The following is a 26,127-nucleotide window of genomic DNA, read 5'->3' on the forward strand; positions in this document are numbered from 1 at the left end:
AACATGATTGATTTTTTAAGAAACATATACAGTCAAATGTTGTTGTGCCCTTTAAATAAACACCTCGGGAACCTGCACGCGTATTTTAATAGAACTGTCATCATTGTTTTTAGAATGGCCTTTTGAAGCCTGTACAACAATCTTCTGGTGACTTTTCCTGGCAATAAGCTTTTGTTCTTTGGAGATGGCAATAATTTGTAGAGGTCATAAAGTCATTCAAAGTCAAATCTGGTGAAACAAGCAGATGATCCAAATGTATCAAGACGTGAAAAAATATTTTAAAAATCAGTTGGAACAAAAATAACATGAATAAATTCTTCTATAGCTTTTTTTCCCTATCTCTGAATATTGAAATAAGAGTTCCAATTATGATAATACAGACATTAGTAAAAATATGATTATGATAATAGTAAGATTATTGAGCATTCCCTCTGTGCCAAGCTCTTCGCTGGCTACTCTATATACATTATCTTACAGGATTCATTACCCTACCCAGGACGAGAAATTAAGAGCTATCATCACAGCTTGACAAATGAAGAAACTGAGGCTGACAGGCCTCCATGACTCGCCCAAGTTCACCAGGCAGGTCAGGGAGGGAGCTGGATCCTGGCTCAGGAATGCTAGACTCCATCACCTCACAATGAGGTACAAAGATATTGTTAGATGACAGGTGTAGCCCTCCTAGACGGACACCCCCACAGACAGACGTGACAGGGAAAGTGCTCACACTCTTCACCAGAAACTAACACAATATGGAGCAGTTTGCACCAACGCTTAGAGACAACACTCGACCTGAGAAAGGTGCCTGGCAGTTGTCAGCGTCCACCAGCCTCCTCTTCTAGAACTACCTGTGTCCCTTCCCTACAGGTCACAGGACTTAGTGGGAAATTGAATCAATAGAGCACACAGGTGAAGACGGATCCAAATGCAGTCAAGACATGTCAGTCCAGGAAGAAGAGAAATAATATGTAAAGTTTGAAAACCGCCTCAGCGTGAATCAGATTCAATGGCAATTTTTCAAACTATAGATTTCAGTGAATTTCAGCCATCCTCAGTCTAGAAATAGCATAGGAATCAATTCTCCCAGCTTATGAGAACTTAGTTATATCACTTATCTTTTCAGTATGTCCCCATAAAATAAAGCTAAAAGGATTTGCACTCAACGTAACTATCAGGCTGTAAAAAATGAGATAATAAGAATACACTTACCTCCCCCATATTAAGAATGATAAATGTTTCTTGCCTGTAATGATGATGTACTTAGCACACTGCTTTCCTTGGAATAAAGGTGTCATGAATCTTCACAGAATATGATTACTGGTATTGCCTTCTATTCAAGCTGCTCTTAGCTTATCAATGGCAACACCAAATCCAACGATCTGGGGCTTCTGATATGCTGTTACTTTGAGTTTATGTTGTGACTGTGGAGAGGCTTTGATGCCTCCCTACTGCATGCACAGACTTTTTATGGCCCATCTGCTTAAGGGAATTGGACGAACAAAGTGAGCAACATCTGTGCTCTCCTCGTCACTGACTACCTATTTGACTTCTGAGTATAATTTGAGGTGTTGATTCTGATTGCTAAGGCTTAACGCAGTCTGTGTTCTACTTGGTGAGGCAACTCTTTCTCCTTCCAACTGAAAAATAACTACCTTGTCTCTTCAGTTTCCACGACTGAGGGATGGGTACAACCGGGGACCCTCCATACTTAGAAGTGACCACTGTTGAGTCTTTCTTGTCTTCCAAAGACCTTAAACAGGTAGTTCCTAATAATTTTTAAGACTAGAACTCCCGCTTGCTATTTTAAATAATTCCCTCCTCATAACGAAAGTTCCAGAGCCAGTATTTTGTGAATTAATTGATTGCTTTTTTAACAGATCAGGGCATTAATGGGCACCCCTTAAAATAATTAAATGTATTATTGTGGATGTGACCCCCTCTAAAACGGTTATATAATATTATAAGTGAATTATATTATATTTTATAAATATTTACTTTATATTTATATTATATAAATAAAATCTTTGAAAAAGAATAACAGGCCTAACAGGCTTTATTCTTTAATATGACAACTGCTTTGTTATTGTTATTTGAAAAGATCAAATAAAGAAGCCAGAGGGAATCGAGTGAAATCAGATAAAGAAAACTGTACATAGATTAATAAGTGTTAAATAGGAAAGGAGATGTCATCAATTAGATTTTACTACTGATTACTAAATCTCCACAGAAAGTGTTTACAACCAAACATTTACAGTGTGGATTTATAGAGCAACTCAAAGAATGCAATGTGTTTGTGCATGCGTGACTGTATATAGGCGCATTAGCTTTCTTGGGAGTCAAACAGAAATGTCTAAAATTACTTGCCCACAAATATGGAGAAAGCATATTTGAGTTAGAACAGGAAAGCAGCCTCTGGTGGGTCCTAAGTACACCTGGGCACTCCTCCTATATTCTAGACCATTCATTCACTGTCCATTCACTTGCTGGATGACTCTTTCACACCTTTTCTCTCCCCTAAAACCTCCAATCCCTTCTTCCGTAAGCCTTAACTTCAGCTGATAAATTCTTTTTTGACTGAAAATACAGAAAGCATCAGCGGAGAACTTCCAGTTGATCCCAACACATCCATCTGACACGTATTAATTGGTTTACTTGTTATTTTCCTTTCCCCCATTAGAATGGGCTCCACGAAGGCAGGAACTTTGGTTGGTTGACTCCTATTTTCTAGCTTAGGCATTTATCAATTCTCCGTGAGTACTTTCAGGAAAAAAAAATTAAAGAAAGCTTGCAAGCAAGTGTCCTAATTTCAAACAGAATGGCCAGTATGAAAGCTGATAAATAACACTCAAAATTGACCCTTTATCATGCATTTCATTATGCCTGAGATTAAAACTAGGGGCATGAGAATGATAACTGGGCCACATCGTAGTGCAAACATGACCTGCAATGCACAACCATATAAGGCAGATGCTTGGCACATGCTTTGGGACTCCCCAAACCAGTTCCTAAAAAGAATGAGACTAAAACACCCCCTCTCCTTTACTTCAGAAACAGAACTGAAAGGAGTATGAGGAAAGGGGGAGAGAAGGAAGCAGAATTTGGCATAGCACTAGCTTTTATCCCCATTATATCCTATATCTGGAAATCGAATTTATATCTAATAATATCAAACACAACACACTGGGTTATAAGAAGTAACCTTTTCCGTAGACATTTCAGGCTCATCTACACTGATAGCTCTGTTAACAAACTGTGCTGAGACATGCATCAGTAGAAGCAGAAAAAGAAAAACATAGCAAAAGTTGCCCTCTACCAAAGGACATTTGTTTCCATACTTGTAGCAAGGAGATGATCTTTCCACGCACACAAACCCAAAGTAGCCTCGTTTGCCTCCAAGTCTGGAACCTTTTCGATGCTTATATTCACAGCAGGAGCTTAACCTGTTCACTTGCATCCCATTCAGGAAAAAGGTGAGACTGAAGGGGAAACCATGGTGCCTTTTGGAAATAAACTGAAAGGTCTCTGGAATTAGAAAAGTAAATATATCAGTGAAAGCGAATCACTTTGGACTAATAGGTTCAAAATCATATTTTTTCTATTAGATTAAGTATAATACTATGCTCTAGATCAGCTTTTTAACTTGAGGACAATTTTAATCATAAAACACACACTAATACTTTTGTTTATAATAAACATTCCAAAGCATTTTAAAATTCTGATTTGAAATAAAATAATAATATTATATGAGCTCTTACTGTGGCCAGCCATTATGCCCTACAATCTTGGGTGTGTTATTTCTTAACAACCACACGAAGTGAGACTATTATCATCACTAGTTTCTATATGCAGAAATTAAAGTGTAGGGGAACTCAGTAATTTACCCAAGATCATACAATAAGTAGGAGAGTTTGTGTTGTAGTCCAAATCTCTCTCTAGGGTCTATCTTACTATTCATGTACTGATAAATTATATGACAAAAGCCTACTGTGAGCTCAGGAATGCTTTAAAATAAATTTGTATTTTTTGCTATGACTTCAAACAGCCTAACACATATATGGGTGAGGAAGAACTATCCCATCTCAAATCCATTCTCAAATCTGCCTGGATTTGGTTCCTCTTTTGGTTCCCCCAGCCACCTAAAAGTCCCACCAATAAATTAAGAACCACTATTTATAATTCATAAGTTATAATCATTCCAGGTCTTTATAATGCTCTTTGAAAAGGTCTTACCCTAGAGATCCCAAATTCTAGATCTAAGGAAACCCTATTCTACAGAACAACTCAGAAACCTGCTTTTCGTGACACTTGTAATGTTACTTCCTACAAAAGACATCTCCCTGGACTCTTCGTTTTCACTGATGATGGAGTGGATAATTTCATCTCTCTGCTATGTACACCTTTCTTGTGGTTGCTGTTATTACCACAGTTTAAAAATATGGCTATACCAGTGCCTCTCAAACTTCAGTTTGTGTCAGGATTCCCTGAAAGGCCAACACAAATTGCTGGGCTTCACTCCAGAGTTTCTAATTCAGTAGGGCCCAAGAATTTGCATTTCTATTAAGTTGCCAGGTGATGCTTGAGCTTCTGGTCCAGGGAGCACATTTTGAGAACCCTGTTACAGATGCCTGCTGCCTTGCATATTTGTGAAATCCGTGAGAACTGGAACTGTTTTACTTATCTTTGTTTCCCCAGGACAATGGCATAGGAAGCCCCCAATAAATAATTAAGAAATTATTATTTTAACCTGTTTCATAGTCACCTAGAATCTGCCCTTAAAAACTATCTAACTCAGTTGCAACTTATACTAAAGAACAGAATTACACAATTCCGTCATTTATACCTTAGTATTTGTGACATAAAATCAAGCATACAAGGGAAGAGAAAATTGAAAAGTTAGCATCTGGGGAAACTAAGATACAACAGATTTAAAAATCTGCTTGCCTTAATGATATATGGACTCCTAAGTATTGACTTAGGAGTTTGCTTTCTTTTCAGAAACTTGAACAGGACATTTATGTCATAGGATCTATTCTGCTGCAACATCACACCCTATAACTATCCAAGGTCCTGGCCTGGGAAGAGGGGACAGACAGGGAAACGCTGAAAACCTGCACAGGAGGTGAGCTTCTAGGTGTGACTGCCCTTCCATCGTGTACCCATATGGCTAGAGAGCACAGCCACCATTATTCCACTTTTTTCTCTTTCTTTTAGATTTCCTGAACAAGAATTAACAGCCTCTGCTTTTAACCCCTTGTTATTTCTTTTTTAATTTTATGTTTTAAAATTTAGTGACATTTTCCAACCCTGATTTAATGGTGTGTGCATGGAATAATGGAAAGAATACAGACCGGAAGTTAGAAGACTTGGGTCCCTGTCCTAGTTCTTCACTTATAAGTTGAGTGTCATTGGTAGGTCATTGAACTACTGCATTTCAGAATTCTCATCTATAAAATGAGGATGGCCGTGGAAGTGGGTGAAGGAATTAGGTTGAGGTTGAGGAAGCGATCTGGTCTAGCCACTTCACAGAGTGGCTAGCCTTAAAGATTACATAATGTACAATGTTAGAAGGCATTCTATGCTATTTGCAAAACATAGTTATTCATTGTTGACTGGCAGTGGCTCACACTGTTTTAGGCACTAAAGAGGAACTAAAACACTGAAAAAAAAAAAAAAAAAAAACAAATACGGTCTCCTGCTTCAAGAAGTTGTCATTTAGCAGGAGAGATAAAAATAATATGCCAGATTTCTGGAGTGAGGTCACCAAATCCTCTCCCCTTAAAATTTCGTCTCTAAAAATGGACCAAAGACTTAAAACAAACTGAGCAGCAGTTACTCATCAAAAATTACTGAACTTTTTATACAAACAGAGGGAATCTGAGGCAATCTTGCCTGGGGCTCTTCCCACTCCCTCCCCCCAGCCACCATCTCATCACCAGAATTCTAACAGGGTAGGGCAGGCCATAAATGACCAGCAGCTTCCCAGTCAGTGGGGGCTGACTTCATTTGGAGCAGGAAAACAAAAACAACAAAAATCTTGCCCAGTGGCATTACCAGTAATAAGTAGCAGCAATCCTAGAGGCAGGCTAACATGGAAGGTCAGAGATTCTGCTTGCTGAGACTGTAGTTCTAATTAGGGCAAGCAGTAGGCTAGTGGACTAGCCAGAAATTTAACAGGGAGACACAGGCCAAAATGCAATTATAGACACATTCGATAAGCGCTCAACACACCCTTGGCTAATGGGAAAGGGCACGGATTGGAGTAGGCCCGACATATCCACACATCCCTGGCCAACCAGGAGCTTGCACCCACGAACAAAGAAAACACAAGAAAGTCTGGTGGAAAATAAAAGTTCAAGCCGACCTGAAAATTGTCTGAACTTTGAATCTACTCCTGAACCCATTACAGTGGGTTGAATGTTGCCCTCTAAGAATCCAGGACCACTGGGCAGCCCTGGGTGGCTAAGCAGTTTAGCACTGCCTTCAGCGCAGGGTGTGATCCTGGAGACCCAGGATCGAGTCCCACGTCGGGGTCCCTGCATGGAGACTGCTTCTCCCTCTGCCTGTGTCTCTGCCTCTTTCTCTGTCTCTGTGTCTCTCATGAATAAATAAATAAAATCTTAAAAAAAAAAAAAAAAAGAATCCATGACCACCCAGAATTTCAGAAGGCGACCTTATTTGGAAATAGGGTCTCTGCAGATATAAGTAGTGAAGGATGGAGATGAAGTCATCCTGGATTTGTCCTGTCAAACGAATTTAATGACTGACATCCTTATAAGAGGAGGACAGGACACACACAGAGACACAAGAGAAGAATGACCTGTGAGGATAGAGGACACAGAGATGGGAGTGATGGGTATAAGCCAGGGATTGCCAAGGATTGCTGGGAATCACCAGAAGTTGATAACGGCAAAGGAAGATGCTTCCGTTGAGCTATTAGATGGAGGATGGCCTTGCTAATACCTGATTTTAGATGTCTGGCCTCCACAGCTGTGGGAGCATTAAATTTCTGTTGTCTTAGGCCACCAGTTCTGGGGATTTGTTACATTCGCTCCAGGAAACTAATATACCCACAAGCAGATCCACAGACACAAGGTAGAGGCTGTACTTTATTGAAAGCCTTTTGACTTTGCACTGGTTCAAAGTCTTTGAATACAACCTGTGACAAATCACCAGATAATCAATAAACTGTGAAAACACAGAGACAACCCTAGGAGGCCAGTCTTCCAAATAAAAACAGATAAAATCTGAGTAGAGACATTATGCTGGCTGTCTATCGGGGAGAGGGGGCATGGATTTCACGGATTTCAGAGACGTTACCAAACGAACATAACAAAAATATTGAGAACAATAACCTTCAAGAGGGGAAAGTCAGAATCTAGAATCCACAGTTGCTGTAATACATGATCGAAAATGTCCACTTTTGAACGATAACAAAAAAAAGTCAAAAGATGTGTATGTAAGAAGCAGAAAAGCATGACCACACTCAGGGGGAAAACAAAAGCCATCAAATCCACTCCTAGGAATCTGCTCAGGAGAAATGGCCAGCTGTCTCCATAAAAACTTGTATCTGTATATTCATAACAGCATGATTTATATAGTCCCAAATTAGAAATAGCACAAATGTGCATGTAGTAGGATATAGTCAGTGGCATAAGAAGAGAGCAACTATTGATAAATCTATGAATAGATGACTCTCAGAAACATCAGGCTAAGAGAAAGAAGCAAGACACAAATGCTGCCTATTGTATGATTTCATTTATATGAAATGTCCAGAAAAGGCCTATCATCTGTAGAGACTGGAAGCAGATCAGTGGCTGCCTGAGGCTACAAAGAGGGAGGATTCTTTGCCAATGGGCACAAGGGAACTTTCTGAAGTGATAGAGATATTCTGAAACCGGTTTGTGATAATGGCTGCACAACCCCAAAAAATGCTTAAAAAATCAGTGCATTGTACACTCACAATGGATGAACTTTATGGAATATGAGTTACACCTCAATGAGCTATTTTTAGAAACTAAAAACTCAATATATAAAACAAGTCAAAGAAAAAAAATAAAAAAAAACAGTCACTTTAAGTCACAGTGTAATGAAATGCTTCAGTTTTCAGGGGAGACCAAGAGCCACAGCTAGGGAGAGAGGGATAAAACAGTAGACGTTGTCGTCAGAGAAAGCTGCATAGCCTCAATCTGAATCTTAAAAGATGGTTAAAATTTGAATTTAAAATCCTTTGTCCTACTGCAGACAAAGGAAGAGCGCTCCAAAAGACAAGATAATAGCACACGGGGGTGGGGAGACAGTGAGGCAGCTGGTTTGTGAGGGAGTAATGAGGAATGCACAAATTGGTACAAAGGATCAGGTTATGAAAATACCAGGAAATGGGGGAGAAAAGAAAGGGATTATTAGGAGGGTCAGGGGAAAAAATAAAAAGTTACTTTGCTCTCTGTATCCCTATGAACCCAGGAGGCCAAAGTTTGCTTTGTTGGGAAAGATGAACATGGTAAATAAAAACACCTTGAACAACTGTACTCTTCACATGGAGCAGAAATACTCGGTGACTTCACAGGTGTGCATAATAAATAATCAATATGTGGCTTGATGTCTAAAATCAAACTGTAAGACATCGATGAATCACTATGGGAATAAAAGATGCACTTGCTACGTTCCTAAATAATTAATTTTATTGTTATTTCCCATCCAAAAGCAAGACAAATTAACGAACGCCACATTTTTAATTAGTTTATTACTCCAGGCAGAAGGCTAAACGTCTTGTCTTTTTGTTTTGTTTTGTTTTGTTTTAGCAGAACTCTTCTAAAAACCTATTCACATTTCACTGAATCATGCACAACTCTGGTTTGTAAAATGGGCCGATTCTTCTCAGTCCCGCTAAATTGCCAAGATCGCTGAACCGCAAGTCAACTCTGAGTCACCCAACTTTTTAATTGTGAACAATTACTTTCCTGGCAATCAAAAGGCAAGCTGAGGCAAAATTATCGCGTGTATAGGATGCAATTCTTTAAGCCCCCATTCCATCATGTTGGTCAAGCCCGTCCAGTGACATAACAAAAGTCAGTCCCAGGATCAATCCGTATGCAAGGCAACGCGTGGTAGCCAAGTAACACTCTCCCTTACTCTTGGGTTTTGCATTGTTAGCACAGGGTATGTGTGTCTCCCCAAAAACCTTTCAGCCGGCTAAGCCTTGTTCTTGGTTCCTTTGTATGCACCACATTTGCCAGCAGGCACATGGAACAACTGCACTGTCTTGAATGAAGTGTGACCCAAGACCCAGGAAAAGGATTGTCGACTACAGTAAGTTCAGCAGTTCTTCTAAATCAATAGTTGAAAGTTACACTTTCAAAAATTAAATGTATCTACGCCACTATCATTAGGGGTCTCAGACCTCTCATGGTTTGAAAAATGTAGGAAACCATTTGCCACTCAGAAACACTACCTGAGCGAAGGTCCTGCACCTGCTCAGAGGTCCAGGATCTGCTCTCGCCCCGGCCCCGAGCTGCACATGCGACCTTAGGAAGCCACCCTACCTCCGGACTTGCCTCATTTTCCTCGTCTATGAAAAGGAAGGAATGAACTCTCAAATGCTATGACAATAAATTACATTTTGGCCAGGTACGTAGAATGGGGAAAACCAGTTTCTGGCACTATTGAGCATTATTTTTTATAAATAAGTTTTATAAATCTTTATAAAGTAAAAGTTAAAACGAACATTCAAGTGTTTACTCTTAAGTTGGAAAGGTTTAAATGTTTAATCCCTAAACCTGTCTAGTTTCTTTTAAAATTAAGTCACTGTTTATGAGTGATGAGGGAAACTGAAAAGCCAAAAGTAGCAATCCGATTCTTGCCCCCAACTCCTAAGACTCCCTAAACTTCTATCAAGCTTGCCCAAATGTAAGTATTTCTTTTACTTAGTGAAAATGCAATTACTTTCTAAACAGAGTTTCTTAAACAAGGAAATAACAGATATAATCCCATAACAACTTGTCCTTTCAATTGCTATTCCGCACAACGAAATATTGATGAAAACCACTTCGGTACAATATGTGAAACCCTATATTGGATATAAAAATTATCTCATGCTAAGAAAACTGGATTTATGATCAAATGAAAGCAGAAATGCACTAAAATCCATCTAGCCAAATTCTACGCCAAGTTATTTAGGTGTGATTCACCCTGAAGTTTATTGGATTTGTGATTTTATCTCAACATTTTTCTAAAGAACAAATTGCCAATCTGGTATTTTTCCCTTAGAATAATGTATGATATAATTCACTATGGCAGGCCAAATAGTTAACTTGTAATTTGGGGGACAGTTTATTCCTGCAACATTTTAATGATCATATATCTCTATCCCCAAATTAATCTGTTACCGGGTTAAATCACTCCAAATTCTTTCTTCCACAATCTGCAAGAGTAATTGCTGCTTCGGTTTCAATCATGGAGCAGTAAATCTAGATTTACTTTGAGGCAGCTGGTTTATAAGTCCCTGGATATGCATAATTTCATAGAGTGATTGAAGTCATTTTGATATGATATCAACGACAGCTTATCTATAGCATCAACTGCAAGCAACTTAAAAAAAAATCACATTTTATGTGTACCTTTTTCAAGTAGTTTGCCTTTGTAGACACAAAGGTTTTCCCCTCCACAGTGCTGTTGATAAACTTTTATTTCATCCCGGAAGTCGGGGTGATCATGAGACAGGTGCACATTTTTCCCCAGATAGATCATTGTAATAGCTGCATTACTATGCGGTGGTGTTTTATGAATCTTTCTTGATTCCTACAATAAACAAAAAGAAGCCAGCTTATTAATTAATTACCTTCTAATTGGAGGGTAATGATACTGTCATGGGGGAGTGGAAAAGGCTCCTTTTAGGTACCTAGCAACAAAACCTTGATAAAACGTCAGTCTTTGCAGTGTACAGAAAGTCAAGCTCGTTACCAAATAAATCTCTAATAATGATGTTGCATTTTGCCTTTGTGTTTTTATTGTCACTGCCAGGGGTCTGGACAAAGGTTTTCACTTTTTATTTTACTCGGGTGTGTGTTTTACATACAACAAAACTATCAGTGGCACTAAGAAAACTGCTCTCCGTTCTTGTAGCTGGTTCTCAAATAAAAATTCAAATCGAATGAATTAAATGCTGGTGACATAATTTTGTTCTGATTTGAATTGATTTTGTGATTTAGCAACTGTTTTTGTAATTGAGTGCTTTATCCTCACGCTTGAGCACTGACGGTGTATCCTTCCCTAATCTTAACTCTGCGTGAAAGGGGAATGGCCCACGTTGGATTCCTTCTAGGGTCACTCTGAGGATTAGAGATGGAGGTTAGATGCCTAAGATCTTCAGTTTTACAGGCAGCAGTCATTCAGTGAAAAACCAACAATAATTATTATTTTCCTATCAAACGGTAAACCCAACAACAACAACACCCTGTACTCTGGTGTTCACAAACTTATTTATACAATAAACAATACACTGATACGCCAGAGATGGACAGAAGTGTCCTAGGCCTCGCCTCCTTGTTTATAGTCTGAAGTCGTTTCCCAATAGTGAACGAGCAAAGTGTTTGTCTAACCTCTGAGAGGAAATTGAGGAGAGAAGTAGGAAAAGGAAGAAGAGGAGGCAGAGAAATAGCGGGGGGCTGGCTGAGAGACTTCAGAGGGCCTAATAAGAATACTGTCAGCGCGAGAATTATACAGGGGCCAGGCAAGACTTTTAATCTACTTCACTTTTCTAAAAATCAATTTTCAGCTAAATGAAAAATGTGAAGAGACCAACTTTCGGTGAATTCAAAGCAATTATTTGAGTTGGATTTCATTGAATTACGGATGCCTTGGAAACATGCATTTTTTTTTTAAACTGCAACAAAAATTTCTGAAGGAACTACTAAAATATTCCCGTCTCCAAACCCATCCCCTTCCACTTCAGAGGACTTTTTTTTTTTTTTCTCCTCATTGAATTCCATTTCTCTGTAGCAAAAACCAGAGGCAGTAAATCTGATTAAATGAAATCCCGCAAATGACAGTCTGAAAAGTGTAAACGGGGAAGGAAGTCCAAGATTTAAAATTTAAGTAAATTGTCCCGCCTCGGGCCAGGAGAGCTCCCAAACAGAGAGGCAATCAACAAAAAATATTTCAGGGACCTCAGTAGCCGTGAAGGTAAATCAGCAACCTGGGTAATTCTTTGCAGATTAGAGACCTCTCCCTGAGTCACAGGCCCGGCTCCAAGTTGCAAGGTCACGTCTAGCTTGCAGGTGCCGGGCGGCCAGGGCGCTGTGACAGGCATCCGTGCAGCCCAGCCACAGCCACCAGCCTGCGGCAATCCGGCTCCACGCTCCCTCTAGAACATTTAATGATATGATGGATTAAAAAGCGCATCTCCCTTTGGCTGAGCAGTACTTTCCATGGAAAGTGGCCTGGATTCCGAGGTAGCCCCGGGAGCTTGTGGGAGGTAAGCCCTGCGTAAACGCAAGGGAATCGTGCGATCGGGGTGGAGGAACAGCCTGCCTCATCCGTACAAGATGAGAAAGTAGAAAAGTGGAAATGCTTAAAAGTAAAAGAAAGGAAATGACAGCTCTTCATCTTTTCATTTACTCACCTTTTTTTTTTTTTTTTTTTCTCTGCTAAAGTGTGTTCCTGACAGCAACATCTCTTTTTCTCCTGGGTCTAGTTACTTCATTTTTCTTAAAAATATTCCCCAATTATTGCCACCAGGTAACCTTTTCTGGATTCTAACAGGAGGCCCGAGTGACAGCTCGTGATTAAATACGTGCGCTAGGAGCTGAACAATTATTTCTTTCAGTTGACTGAACCGCCTCTCTACTCACCATCCTCCAAGGTTAGAAGGACCCAGACTGATGAGACTTCAGCAAGCCTTCTCGGCCCTCTCTGCCGGCCAACAGCGAGTACCAAACCCTTCCATGGAAACCCAGTTCCATTTCAGGACCCGGAGCAGGGCCGCATGCCCCTGCAAGACTAAGGCTTAGCTTTCTCACTTTCTGCACCACTGACCACTTTCCTTCTCATTTCTTTTCTGCTACCTCAGGCAAGTTCCATCTGAGCCGACAACTAAATGGCAAGCTCGTTGAGGGGTTGACCAGTCAGCTCTCACATAGTGCCAACAAGTAGCATTCAATTAATACACTAGATTTTCGTTGGGATCTTTTACCTGTGCTCAGGCCTGAGTCAGGGCGGGGATTTAGGAGACCCTGGAGGTGCCAAAGGGCCTGCTCTCGCTGATTAGTGTTGGGCGGCAAGTCCCCTTCGGCCACTTAGGCCAAGCCCTGATGAACTCTGGGCATCGTGGAGTCTTACCTAGGTCCCTGCAATAAGTCTCTACTTAAGTCGGGTGGCCACAGAATTTATCATCCAAACTGGGAGACATGGTGAAAGAGGTATTATTAATAATTATACTAGGAAAAAACCCCACAAATTTCAACTCTTCCAGGCAAGCTGGGATGTATAGTCACCCTACTAGCTGGTCTCCCCACTTCCAGACTGGTATCTCTCAAAATGTCTTGCGTCCTGCATATCAGTGAACTATTATTATCACTGAATAGATCATGCGACGCTCCTGCTCAGAGTCCTCCAACGATTCCCAGTATCCATGGGACAAGTTCAGACATTCCTCACGTACCAAAAAAATGTCTTCTATTTTCAACTCCTCCTGTGTCTCAACTGTTTGCAATATCTATTGACACATTTAAAGGTCCAGCAGCTGCCCTAGTTGTAGAGGCCCGAACACTACCCACGTGTTTGTCATCTCCAGGCCCCGAGGACTCTGTGAGTCACGTGGCCTTGACACTATGCCCTTGTGTTCCACTCTCAGTAGATAAGGACAATATCTTACTGATCTTTGTGCCCCCGGTGTCTGGCCAGTGCTGACACCTAGCAAGGGCCTAATAAACATCGATCTGACGGGACGCAGACGTGGAACACTTAGGGATTCCACATCCTGTCCTTTGCTGAGACAAAAGCTACAGTAAGTCAACCCTGCCCTCAACCAGAAGCTTTCTGCATTTCTAGGAACTTGACAGGTACCACAACATGGAAACCCACTCACAGTGTCTTGTGAAACACCTCTGACAAAGACTGATTAAAAGCAGGCAGTCCCCGAGTTGACTCTGATTCGGGCCTTTGGAGGAAAAGATTCCAAAGTGAGCCAGAGGAAGAGTGCTCCCGGGTTCGCATCCTAAGGCTTCAGGAAGCAGCTGGTTGTAATAGAAACTTCTCACTACACTCGTTTGGTTCCTCTCTCTCTCTTATTTTTCATACTAGTTTTTCCTTGTTCTCTCCTCCTCCCTCCTTTGCTTTTCCTATGCTTCCTGCTTTCACTCTCCTCTTGCCTATTCCTCTCACCACTGTGTAACTTGTGTCTCATGTGTATTCCTCACATGCCCCCAATGCCTCCACCCTCCTGGAGGTATCGGAGCTCCAGGTTGTGAGGATGCTGAGTCGAGCCTTCCCTTCCTCATCTCCCTCAGTAGAATAAATGCGGCAAGTCTGCTGAGAGGCACTATCCAGCCTATATCTAAAAAATCCAGCTGCATCCTGCTCCTGGTAAGAAGGCCTGAAAAGCTTATGAGGTCTGCCCTTAAACTCCCAACGGCTGCAGACCCCCAGAAGCATCTTTGGTTTCTTCTCCCTTCTATTGTTTAATTCTGCAATGCCAGCTGCTAAGATATCTTGACTGTGGAATTGACTTCTAAACCGTTTTTAAAGTCCTTTCTAGTAATGTAATTGCCAAACTGCAATGTTAATTTTAAGCAAAAACACTGTGTAAAGGAAAGTTCCTGAAATAAATCAAGCCTATATAAGATATGTTGAATTATCCTATATTAAAATCATGCTGATGCTTTCCGTTTTCATTCTCAAATCTGAGTCTACTGGTGAGGAAAACCAAGAGTAAGAAAAATACCAAGATAATGCATTGACTAAAATGGAACTTAAAAAAATATATATGGTTTTAAAATTAAGACAAACAAAAGAAATGTGCAATCTCTCTAGCAAAGCTAATTTGTTGGCTTTATTTGTTGTGGAAGAAAAGGGATCTATGTCTGAAGGGTATAATTTATTTCCATTATGTTTACATAAGCTGAATAGTATAATTTAAAGTTTAGGGTTTTTTTTTGTATGTCTAATAAAATAATACCTGTTTAGGAACACAGTACTAATAAATGCTTGATTAAATATAAGTAAAATCAAATGCCTGCCCTCCACAAGCTTCATAATCTGAGAGTAGAAGGAACAAATAATAAAAAAACATGAGTATTGATACTAAGCAGAATATAGTAAGGGGCCTAAGAGAAGTAACAAAATCCTTGTGAAGAGAGGAAGGGATGGGATCCTGTTACAATGTAGAGAAATCAGTACAGAAATCCCCTCTTATGGGGACTGGGAAATGTGGGTCCGATAACATCCTTCTTCTATTTCAGGCATTTACCAGCAATTCATAGAAAAAGAACATCTCTGCATCGAGGAAACACCTGACTGATGGCAATTAATATCTTAGTCAAAGGTTGGAGAGAAAAAGGCTTGTAGATAAATTTCATAAACTTTGAGGATTATGAACGCAGGCTCTAAGCGTCAGTCTGCCAAGCGGGTGTACCGAGTCTGTCCCTAATGAGTTATGTGACCTTCGCCAGCTTATTGAATCTTATTTGACTCAGTTTCCTCATCTTTCATACGGAGAAATTATCTTATCTCTTTCTTGAGTTTCCTTTGTGTATTGAATGAGAAAATGCACATAAAACACTGAGCAAAACTCCCAGCACATACTGAAGTTCCATTACATAGAAGGTAGGATCATTGTTGTACATCGAATATAAGCATTTTACCACAGTAAAAGCTAACAAAGGTCATCAAATAAGAGAAAAACCCATATGGATGACTTAAAAGCGAGTGAACATCCTGCCAAAAGTAATAACAGAAAAAAGCACGGATCAGAGGTGGGGCGGTGGTGGACCAAAGAGCCAGGGAGTGGTTCGGTTTGGCTTGGATGGGACTGGAAAGCTGAAGAGGAGTCAAAATCTGAAAGTCCTTGAATGCCAGTGTCAAAGCATGTCTCTTTATTCTGATGCTTTGACATCTGGGGCCTTACTGACCCTGGGGAGTCCGGTTCCTAGAGATGGTACATGACTTGCCTGGGAGAGTGCTTCTCGTGGACAAACTAACCAGCTGGGAGCTCACATCCACCCTCCCCCTACCTCAGCTATCTGGCTCTTAAACTCTGGGCCAATATTCCCCCAAAACCTGCCAAGGTTATTCATACTGTTGAATCCTGAGCCTGCTTACCCTGTGTTTCCTGTTCCTTCTCTCAGACACCACAACAAATACTCTTGCCCATGTTTCTCTCCTACTCCCCAAGTCTCCTGGCCAATCCTGGTGCTGCCTTGTGGTCCCGGGTGACACGTGTGATGGGTCATTTTACCTATCGACCTAGCTGGGCCACAAGGCCCAAATATGTGGTCCAACATTATTCTGGGTAGAACCCTGACTAATATACATGGCATGGCCCCTCCTTTGGGGAACTGTAAGTGACAAACTGTCTTCTCGGTGTTAGTCATCTCTTGATGTATGGGTCTCAACATATCTGAATAATAATAATGAAACCTATACTTCAAAACAACCAGTCAAGGGCATCTGGGAGACTCAGTTGGTTAAGTGGCTGCCTTCAGCTCAGGTCATGATCCCAGGGTCCTGGGATAGAGCCCCATGTTGGGCTCCCTGCTCAGTAGGGAGTCTGCTTCTCCCTCTGCCCCTCCTCCTCTCATGCTCACTCTCTCTCCATCCCTGTAAAATAACTAAATAAAATCTTTAAAAATAAAAGAAATTTTTTAAAAAAATAAAATAATTAGGCAGAAAAATAGAGCTACTTTCATTCGGAAAGAAGCTGGTGAAGGTCGTAAGCAGGGGAGGAGCATGTTGGGAGCCATTCTTTCAAGTTTCATTTAATTTTATCATGTACAACCTGTCAACACCGAGATGGACTTTGTTTGTTCTTGTTTCCCCTTCCTGCCTTTGACCCTTGCTCCCTGATTCTGTCTGCTAACTTCCTACTCCTCTCTCAAAGCCCATTTCAAAATGCCCCCTTCTCTCCGAAGGCCTCTTCAATCTCCTCAAAGCTAGCATCTCCTTCCTCTGCGTTCTCCTCGTGCTTTATTTATACCACTCTGATTGTACTCACCACAATGTGTCATGGCTAATTGTAGATATTTCTGTCTCCCCTGCTAAACTGCAATCCTTCTGCAAATAAGGATTTGGCTTTACTCATCTTGGTAACCTCAGCACCTAGCACAGCGCTGGTCATAATCAATCAAAACTAAATTGAGCTATTTGTTGATTTAGAGGCAGAACATAAACACGTAGATGAGTGCAACAGCCCTGTGAAGAGTTAGGTAGCCAGCCCCCGACCCAGGATGCTAGCACTGAGAATGGAAAAGGATTATCAGACACATAAGCCACTGTCCAGGTGCTTGAGCTGTGCAGTATGAGACAGCAGCCACTTCACCCACTTGGCTGTGAGGCATTTGAAAGGCTCATCTGAACGAGATGTTCCATAAACACAAAATGCTTACTGAATTTCAAAGATATAGTATGAAAAAAAAATTGTACAATTCTCGTTAAAACTCATACTGATTACATGTTGAGATGATAATAGGTTGAATATACTTGATTAAACAAAGTATGTTAATAAAATTACTTTCACATGTTTCTTTTAGCCTTTTGGAGACAAGTTATTAGAAAATTAAAATTGCCTATGTGACTTGCATTATATTTCTATTGGGCATCTCTGATCTGGAGGACTTAGCAATTAACCCATAATGCGGACAGAATAAGGAAGTCTGGATTTTGAGCCCAAATTATTGTAGAAAAGGTGGTGATTCGTGAGATGGAAGGTAACTGAATGGAGAAGCTGGCTTAACCATGTCAAATTCGTAGGGCAATAGAACCTCCCAACCAGGCACCAGTGACTGCACAGAGCTCACGGGAGGTCTTGGAGGTGAGAAGGGGGCCTTGATCGGATATAGAGAAAGCCCAGACTGGTTCATGCCTGGAAAAGCTCTCTGCCCTTGATTTCACAAAACATATATTTTAAAAAAATACTTTGCTTTTTAAAATTAAAAGCCATAATGATTGAGTAGGTTCTTATTTGAAAGGCTATATTTTCACATTTATAAACGCTATTTATGGGACCATTCACATTTTAATAGGCTGCTATGTAGAGTAGGTGACCAGCAATACTGTGGGAGAACAGAAAAATCTGGAGATGTGTGAGGGACATCTCCGAGCACAATCTAACTAGTCTCATGGATTCCATAAAAGCAGTATAAAAGCTCTGCCATCCTGGAACAAAAGGAAACCAAGCAACAGGGCACAGTAGCAACTTGCTGGGCTTTCAGATCTACTACACCTTGTCATTTGGCACCATGGATCAACCTCTCGAGACACAGAACACAGAAGCCAGGGACTGTGTTCTACACATTCATAGAGGAACAGGCGGTGGGTCACCAGCAAGCCTTATCTCTTTGCCTTTTCCCTCTTCTTTTTTTTTTCTTTCCTTTTAAGAGTATTTAGAGGATGATTTGAGGGCAGCAGTCATAAAATGAGTGAATTTCACGTGTAATTTACTCATGATAGCCACCTGTCCTTAAATAAATCTTTCCTGGATTGAAATAAAATAAATCAAATTACTAAAGGAAAAGTGCAAGACCTGCCCCACTGTGCTAATTCTATTCTATACCTAAGGACCCAGGAGCTAGTGACAACTCCAAGAGACATCTAGAAAGCTACTGAAGTCATGCAGCAAGATGACTACATCCTGAATACAAAAGCAAGTGTCAAGGTCTAAGCCTATGGTGATGGCTAATAAAGATGAGGAAGCGTCAGAGGGGAGCAAGATGAGAAGTAAAGGGAGATGGCAAAGAAGCATGAAAGTTGAATGTTGTGGAAGGCAAGGAAGGGAAGTTTCAAAAAAGAGGCAATAATAGCCTAAAATTCTACTATCAACGAAAAATCATGGTAAGTAGAAAATACAAAGTAAGACGTAAGAATAAGTAGTCTAATACCAAACAGATAAGTCTAAATACACTACTAAATAAAATAAATGTAACTGGACTAAACATTCGTTAAAGAAATAGACAGTCTCAGGTCAAAATACTTGCAAAGCATCCATATGCCACATAACTACATTTAAAGGCTAAAGCTTAAAAAAAATAAAAATAAAAAAAATAAAAATAAAGGCTAAAGCTTAAATTTTAAGATATTCAAAGGCTGGAAGTAAAAGGAATATATATATATATATATACACACCATATGAAATATATGTTATTAAATACTATATATTAAATACTAATCTAAACAAATAAATAGAGGATCCCGGGTGGCTCAATGGTTTGGCGCCTGCCTTTGGCCCAGGGCGCGATCCTAGAGTCCCAGGATCAAGTCCTGCGTCGGGCTCCCGGCATGGAGCCTGCTTCTCCCTCCTCCTGTGTCTCTGCCCCGCCCCCCCCCATGTCTATCATAAATAAATAAATAAATAAATAAATAAATAAATAAATAAATATTTTAATAAATAAATAAACAAATAAATACTGTGAGACAAAGGAGATTTTTTAAAGCCAAAAGAAATATGATAAAGAAGATCATTTTCTTAATCATAAAGAATCACTTCACCAGTAAGATGGAGTAATTCGAAATCTGAGAGCTTATAACCAGGTAGTCTCAACACTTACAAAGCAGAATGTGACATAATTACAAGAAAAAACGGACAGATCTACGATTACAGAGAATGAATAATCCCTAGACCTCAGGAACTGAGCAAGGAGATAAACAAGAATGCTAAGCATGTGGAAACAGGAATGACATAATTAACGTTTCTTATCTATTGGGCATTTATAGAACTCTACTCCCAACATTTAGAGACTCATTTTCTCTACAAAAACCTAACATATTATATAACCCCACAAAGAAGTCTCCACAGATACCAAAGAACCAAAACTCTTAGAGAGCACGGAGCTTTTTTAAAAAGTAACATTCGGTGAACAAAAAGGAACTTCTTAGAATTTAAAAAAGGTACCAGAGGAAAAAACTCAGCAGGATGTGCGGAAGATAACCCCGAAGAAGCATCCAGCAAGTAGAACAAGAAAGACAAAGAAATAGAAAATAGGAGAGAAATGAGAAGACTATGAGAGCATGAGGGTGGGAGCTCCATCAATCTCCAAAAAGGGGGATTCCAAATAGAGAAAACACATGTTTGGAAACAAAGCAAAACAAAACCAGAGACCAAGTCGAGCTGAAAGCCTGTGACTCGGCGGACGGCCGTGCTAAGGCCCCGGGGCCGCCGGGCTGCCTGCCCGCACAGGCCGAGCTGCGAACCTCGAGCTCGTGGGCTCTGGAAGCCCAGTCCCCGGACCACATCCCTGCTGGGCATCCCGGGGCCACCCTGGGCCTCGCTGGGCCCCGACTGGGTGCCCCATGTCCCCAGGAAACCCTCGTGACCTGCCCTCTCCGACTTCTCAGAAGAGCCTCTTCAAACTGCTGAGGAACCAAACTCAGACTCTGACCCAAAGGGTCCGTTCAGCTTCTTGGTCCTGCAGATCCTGTTCTTTCGTCACAGTGCCGGGGTCAAGCTGAATTTCTGAAGTTTTGGGGTACATAAATGATAGAGTTTCCCAGAAAACCAGGACTCGGTTAACAGAAGTCAGCAGGCTGGTCGCTCCGGGAAGAAGCGAGACATGTGACGGGGCAGGAAACGAGGGTTCAGGGTGGCCAGCAGGGCTCTAGGGCCTTAGGGCATAGCCACGGGGACGTGGTGTCTCCTGGGTTATTGTTATTGAACTTGCACATGTAGATTTTTACTTTCTTTTTTGTTTTTATTTGAGAGAGAGAGCGTGAGCGGTGGGGAGGGGCAGGGAGAGAGGGACAAGCAGACTCCCGGCTGAGCGGGAAGCCCGACGTGGGGCTCCAACCCAGGACCCTGGGATCATGACCTGAGCCATAGGCAGACGCCTAACTGAGCCCCCCAGGTGCGCCCCCCACCCCCGCACATATAGATTTAATAGGTTTTCATGGCTTAGGAGCTATCCAAACCTTTAAAAAAACAAAAAAAAAGCCTGACTGGGTTGAGTTTATCCCAGTGTATATACTTGGACACCAGAAAATCCAGCGCAGCGAGCAAGCAAGTATGATGAGCAACTCCCTGGTTTTGCTAGGGGGAGGCCACATCCTTCCAGGGCACGCCTATGGGGCAGTGGAGGGAGACCGGTGCCACGTCGAGCTCCGAGGCCAGTGAGCAGGTACAGCAGGTCGGATCGTCGCTCCCCACCTGGAGCACCCCTCCTTCTCCAGGGCTCACGCCTGGGCAGCGGAATTCAAGGAGAACTGACCTGTTTGGGGGCTCAGTGGGCTCCTAGAAACATCCCACGGCTCTGTCGCCCCTGAAGGCAACCAACCCCAGGAAGGGGCCTCTCCTCCAGTCTGGGGGGCCCAGCACCAGGGGACGACGTGACCTAGAGGTCAGCCTTGCTCCTCCCTTTTGCAGCCAGTGCCCCAGATGAGGCTCCATCCCTTTGGGACTTGCGGCCCAGCAAGCCCCCCTGGAGGCGTTCCAGTGCACCCCCCGCGCTCGCAGGAGGCCTGGACCTTCCCCTCTCCCCAAGGGGCTGGGTCAGAAGTGCGACATTTGGTCTGCGCCCATCTGAAAAGAGGATGATGTCCAGGTTGTGTGAGGCCACCGCCAAGGTCAGGAGCCTGGCACCGGGGTCCAGGGACGCGGCCGGCGAGGGACGGTGAGGGCACCACTGCCCCCCGGCCCGGCCTCGCCAGGTGCAGGGCTGCGCTGAGGCTGGACAGACGCCGGGCGAGCCTTGGACAGCTCGCCAGCAGGAGAGGAAAGGGGAAGGGGTAAGGGAGAAACGGCTGAGAGGGAGGATGCAGGAGTACAGAAATCCCCTATACGATTTTAAATAAAAACTGCTAAAATGAAAGGAAGAAAAGGCAAGCAAGCGAGCAAGCGAGCTCCGCCACTGTAATCTGAGTTGGTTAGACTAAAGCGACAGTCAACCAGGCTTCAGGAGACCTGGAGGTGGGAGAAGGGACGGGAGAATCCTAACCAGAGAGGAGAATGACGGGCGGGGGGTGGGGGGTGGAATCAAGGACACAGGGCACAAGTGGGCCTCGGAAACCATAAGAAAGAAAGAAAACTGGTGGAAATGGAATTGAAAGGAGAGGATTTGAGCACAATGAAGACAGGTCCAGTTTTTTGAGGTCCTTGAGGAGGACAGCTGGGGGGCCCAGATCCAGATGGGAGTGAGGGGGGCTGAGAAGAGCCAGCAGGCAGTCTGCACCCCCGGTTCCCCGTCAGTGAAATGCAGACCTCGCCACCCACTAATTATCGCACAAGTTACACATAGTTACGCTTAGTTGTATATTTACACGATAAAAGTAAGAGACCTTTTGCCTTCGTACTAGCCTGTATCTATATAAAGTCTAACTGGCCTTAGGACTATTTTTTTTTTATCAGTATTTTGAGAAAATAAGTACCACGAGCTACAATAGTCTCAAAAGAACACTGAGCGAAAATATCTTCTAAATATCATACCATAACTTTGCAAAAATCGTTTTAAAAAGAAGCTTTGGTAAGATATTTCATATGGCATACTATGTACACTTATGTCCCTGAATTTTCACAAATTAAATGTTAAAGTACATGTGATTGAATGGGCAAATTGGAGGAAATAAATAATTTAGAAATGGGCCCAGTACAAACTAATTTTGACCACAAGATTTACTGGATTTTTTTTTTAAATTAATTGTGCTAAATTAGTTACTGACCTGAGCTACTCAAATATTTGATTTCAGGTTCATCCAAGCTTACAATTACATTTCTAAAATTATTAAATGTATTTTTGCGAGGCATTTTGCATTTGGTTTCCCTAGATTCGTTCGTACTGCACATCTAGAAATTTAATAGCTCGATGTAATCTATGCTAAATTAATAAAAGAAAACTTGATTCCACATTTACCCTGGTAAAGAGAGGATCTAAGCCATTCGGAGCAGTGGTTGGACGAAATCTTCTCCTTCTCCACGATTCAAGTCTATTTTCCCTTGTGATTTTTCCACTGGGGGGAGGAGGTGGAGGAGGAATAGGCATCATGTAATTGTTAATGTTTGGAAGTTGAGAGCGATTCACTCCCTGTGCATTGTCCATGGAGTTCTTGAACTTCATCGCTGCCTTCTTGCCCTGCAATCACATTTCAGGACATAACCACCAGTAAAACAGAAGCAGTGACCAAGGTGACCCGAAATTAAAGACAAGACGGTATGATTTACGTTGCACGTAAATACAACTGACATTGATAGGCAGACTCAAAACACTTCATTTTTTTATTGAAAAATGCATTTTGTAACATCCATAGAAAGTTACATTTCCATGACTCTCTAACCTCATTTAAGTATATTTTTAAGCCAAATATACAGTGATTGCATTTTCATAGTACTTTGGGATTTTTCCTCAATAATCCATCATATCTATGGAGCCTGGTACAATTAAACAATTTAAAATCGAGGAGTTGGCAAGTATCGTACTTTGAGGTTGGGTTGGATAGTCCATTTAGGTGTTAATACTTTTTTTCATATTGATTTCACCTATCCAGGGGTTATAATATTCCCTGATAATATAATATCAAGGAACCAAATGTAGACTCTGACCCAAAGACACTATTTAGCTTATTTTCTCCTAGAAATCCAACTTGTGGGAATAAATTCTACCAAAATAACTGCACAATACATTGATGTAAATGTGTAAAAGAAACACACACACACACACACACACACAACAAATTTAGCTGAAACATCAAGTCCATCAATAGGAGAACATTTAACTAAAATTTTCTTTGTCTTTGTAATAGATTCTCACCAGGCTCCAACAAGAATTGTATGAATCTATTCATCCTGACATTAAAAGGTCTATGTAATGTGATCCCACATTTCTTTTAAATGCATTTGTATGTGGATTTTGATAAAATCAGGGAGGATAGGAAGACAGTAAATTGAGGGTTACATTTGAGGACTTGGATTATTGGGAGATATCATTTTCTATCTCATATATCTTTGTATTATTTGAAAAAAAATGTATCTTTATATTAATCCAAAGGTAAAGATTACCAAAGGTGTAATCAATAATTATATCACATTTTTCAAATATATTTGAGTCTTTGAATTTTCATAAATTGGCCATTTTTGTGCATCTGAGGTACTTTTCAAACTTGAAGGCATCTTTGATCACTATTACCTATTTTATACCAATTTTTTTTTCAGCCAATTTAGTCTTTGAGATACTTAGATATGGTGAAATTTAGTGTTAAGAAAGGGGAGTCAGTGCTCGCTTTGGCAGCACATATACTAAAAAAAGAAAGGGGAGTCATTCTCCAAACATTTCCCACTACTAAATAAGTAAAAGCAGGATAAATAAAGGCATGAATAGTCCATATTTTGATGGAAAACAACACTTTTTTGAACAGAAACGGATTTAAATAGATATTCACCAATGAATTTGGAATTGTTAAAATAGGTGATATTGAAGGTGCTATTTATGTTCTCATTTTTCTTTTCTTACATTTTCTATGTTTTTCTGTGATGATGTACATTGATATTATAATAACAAATATAAATCAAGTGGAAATAATAAGGACAATAAATTCAATGAATCCAGAACTTTGGGGACTTGGTATTTTTTAAAATGATTATTTCTAAGTAGTAATTGGTCCATTGTATGCTTTATTTGGAAATGGTTTAATAATTTTTTTTTTTAAATTAGCATGCCATTCCTTACCTTGCTTCTTTAGCCCACAGTGTCTTGGACATCTTTCCATGCTGGTAAAAATAAGTTTACCTTATTTTTTTGTTTAACATACTTTAATAAACTATAATGTTTTTAAACAACATCCTATTAAATTTTAGGTGTGTTCAATCGTTCACTATTACAAATATTATAATACAGAGTATTCTTGAATCTATTCCTTTTCACATATTTCTAAAATAAATTCCTATATGTAAAAATGCTTGAGCATGGTCATTTAAAACATTGATAGATATTCCCACATTGCCTTCACAAATAGTTTTATCAATTTCTATGCCATCAATAATGTGTGAGAAACTCTCCTTGTAAGGATAATCATTTTCAATCAAGTCATGATTTTTACTCAGTTGCATCTTAACCACCCTATTTTTGACCCAATTGCTTTTGCCTAAATCGAAGACCCTCACTCCTGATACTTAGAAACTTGCTTATATCTGTTGTCCCTTCAAACCATTCCCAGGTGTATAACTTTTACTGTTTTAAGAAAGCAGCAAGAATTTAGTGGGTACTCACTGCATACTCAGTAATCATGAAGACTACTAGTCTTTAGCAATTTCTTGTCTGATTTGATATTAAATCATCTTCATCATCGATGCCATGGAAAGAAATTACACATCTTCTGGCAGTTTAGTTTGCCTATGTACATATAAGCTTCAATAAGTTAGAGACTTTTGTCTGCCTTGATCATTGATAAATCACTAATGCCTAGAGCAGTATCTTGTCCATACTAAGTGCCCAATAAATATTTACTGAATGAAAAGTGTAACTTTAACTAGTTTAAATTAACATGGAATTGATCTTGTCAGCCTGAGTAAGCTACTCTTAAGTGCCTATCCCTCAGTCACTCATATCCCAAAACTTGAAAACAGGAAAATAAAAGACCCTATGCAGATTTAACTAATAAATCCATCCAATGGCTCAGAGCAGAATGGGAAAATAAGCTGAAGGAAAAAAAAAATCCCTCCTTAGCCTGCAGAACTTGAATATTACTTGATTGGTAGTATTTACATATCTAATAGGAAAAAGCATCTATCAAAGCAGAGGAGCTTAGAAAAAAATCTATAATCACCTTGGCAAATGTGCAAAGTACCCATCCAAGTACTATCTAGGGGAGAGAAAATCTCACTCATTGGACTTCAAATATTTCCAGTCCTAATGGCAAAATTATCCCTGGAAGATACATAGGGTTTTAGCCAAAGATCTTTGAGTCTTCTGGTACCTTTGGCAAGCCATTCCCAAGATGAGATAG

The 26,127-nt window shown here is 40.7% G+C and overlaps 1 protein-coding gene across 1 annotated transcript in view; it reads right to left on the reverse strand.

Moving 5' to 3' along the window:
• Positions 1-26,127, reverse strand: part of ERICH3 (glutamate rich 3) — a 97,197-nt gene that overhangs the window by 32,062 nt on the left and 39,008 nt on the right. The window contains exons 7-9 of the mRNA XM_077904972.1: positions 23,043-23,261; positions 10,614-10,794; positions 3,336-3,522 (exon numbers count right to left, since the gene is read on the reverse strand). Of these exons, the coding sequence (XP_077761098.1) occupies positions 3,336-3,522; positions 10,614-10,794; positions 23,043-23,261 (587 nt within the window). The remainder of the gene's footprint in view (positions 1-3,335; positions 3,523-10,613; positions 10,795-23,042; positions 23,262-26,127) is intronic.

The sequence above is a fragment of the Canis aureus genome, chromosome 8 (assembly GCF_053574225.1).
Source record: "Canis aureus isolate CA01 chromosome 8, VMU_Caureus_v.1.0, whole genome shotgun sequence".
Lineage (NCBI taxonomy): Eukaryota > Metazoa > Chordata > Mammalia > Carnivora > Canidae > Canis > Canis aureus.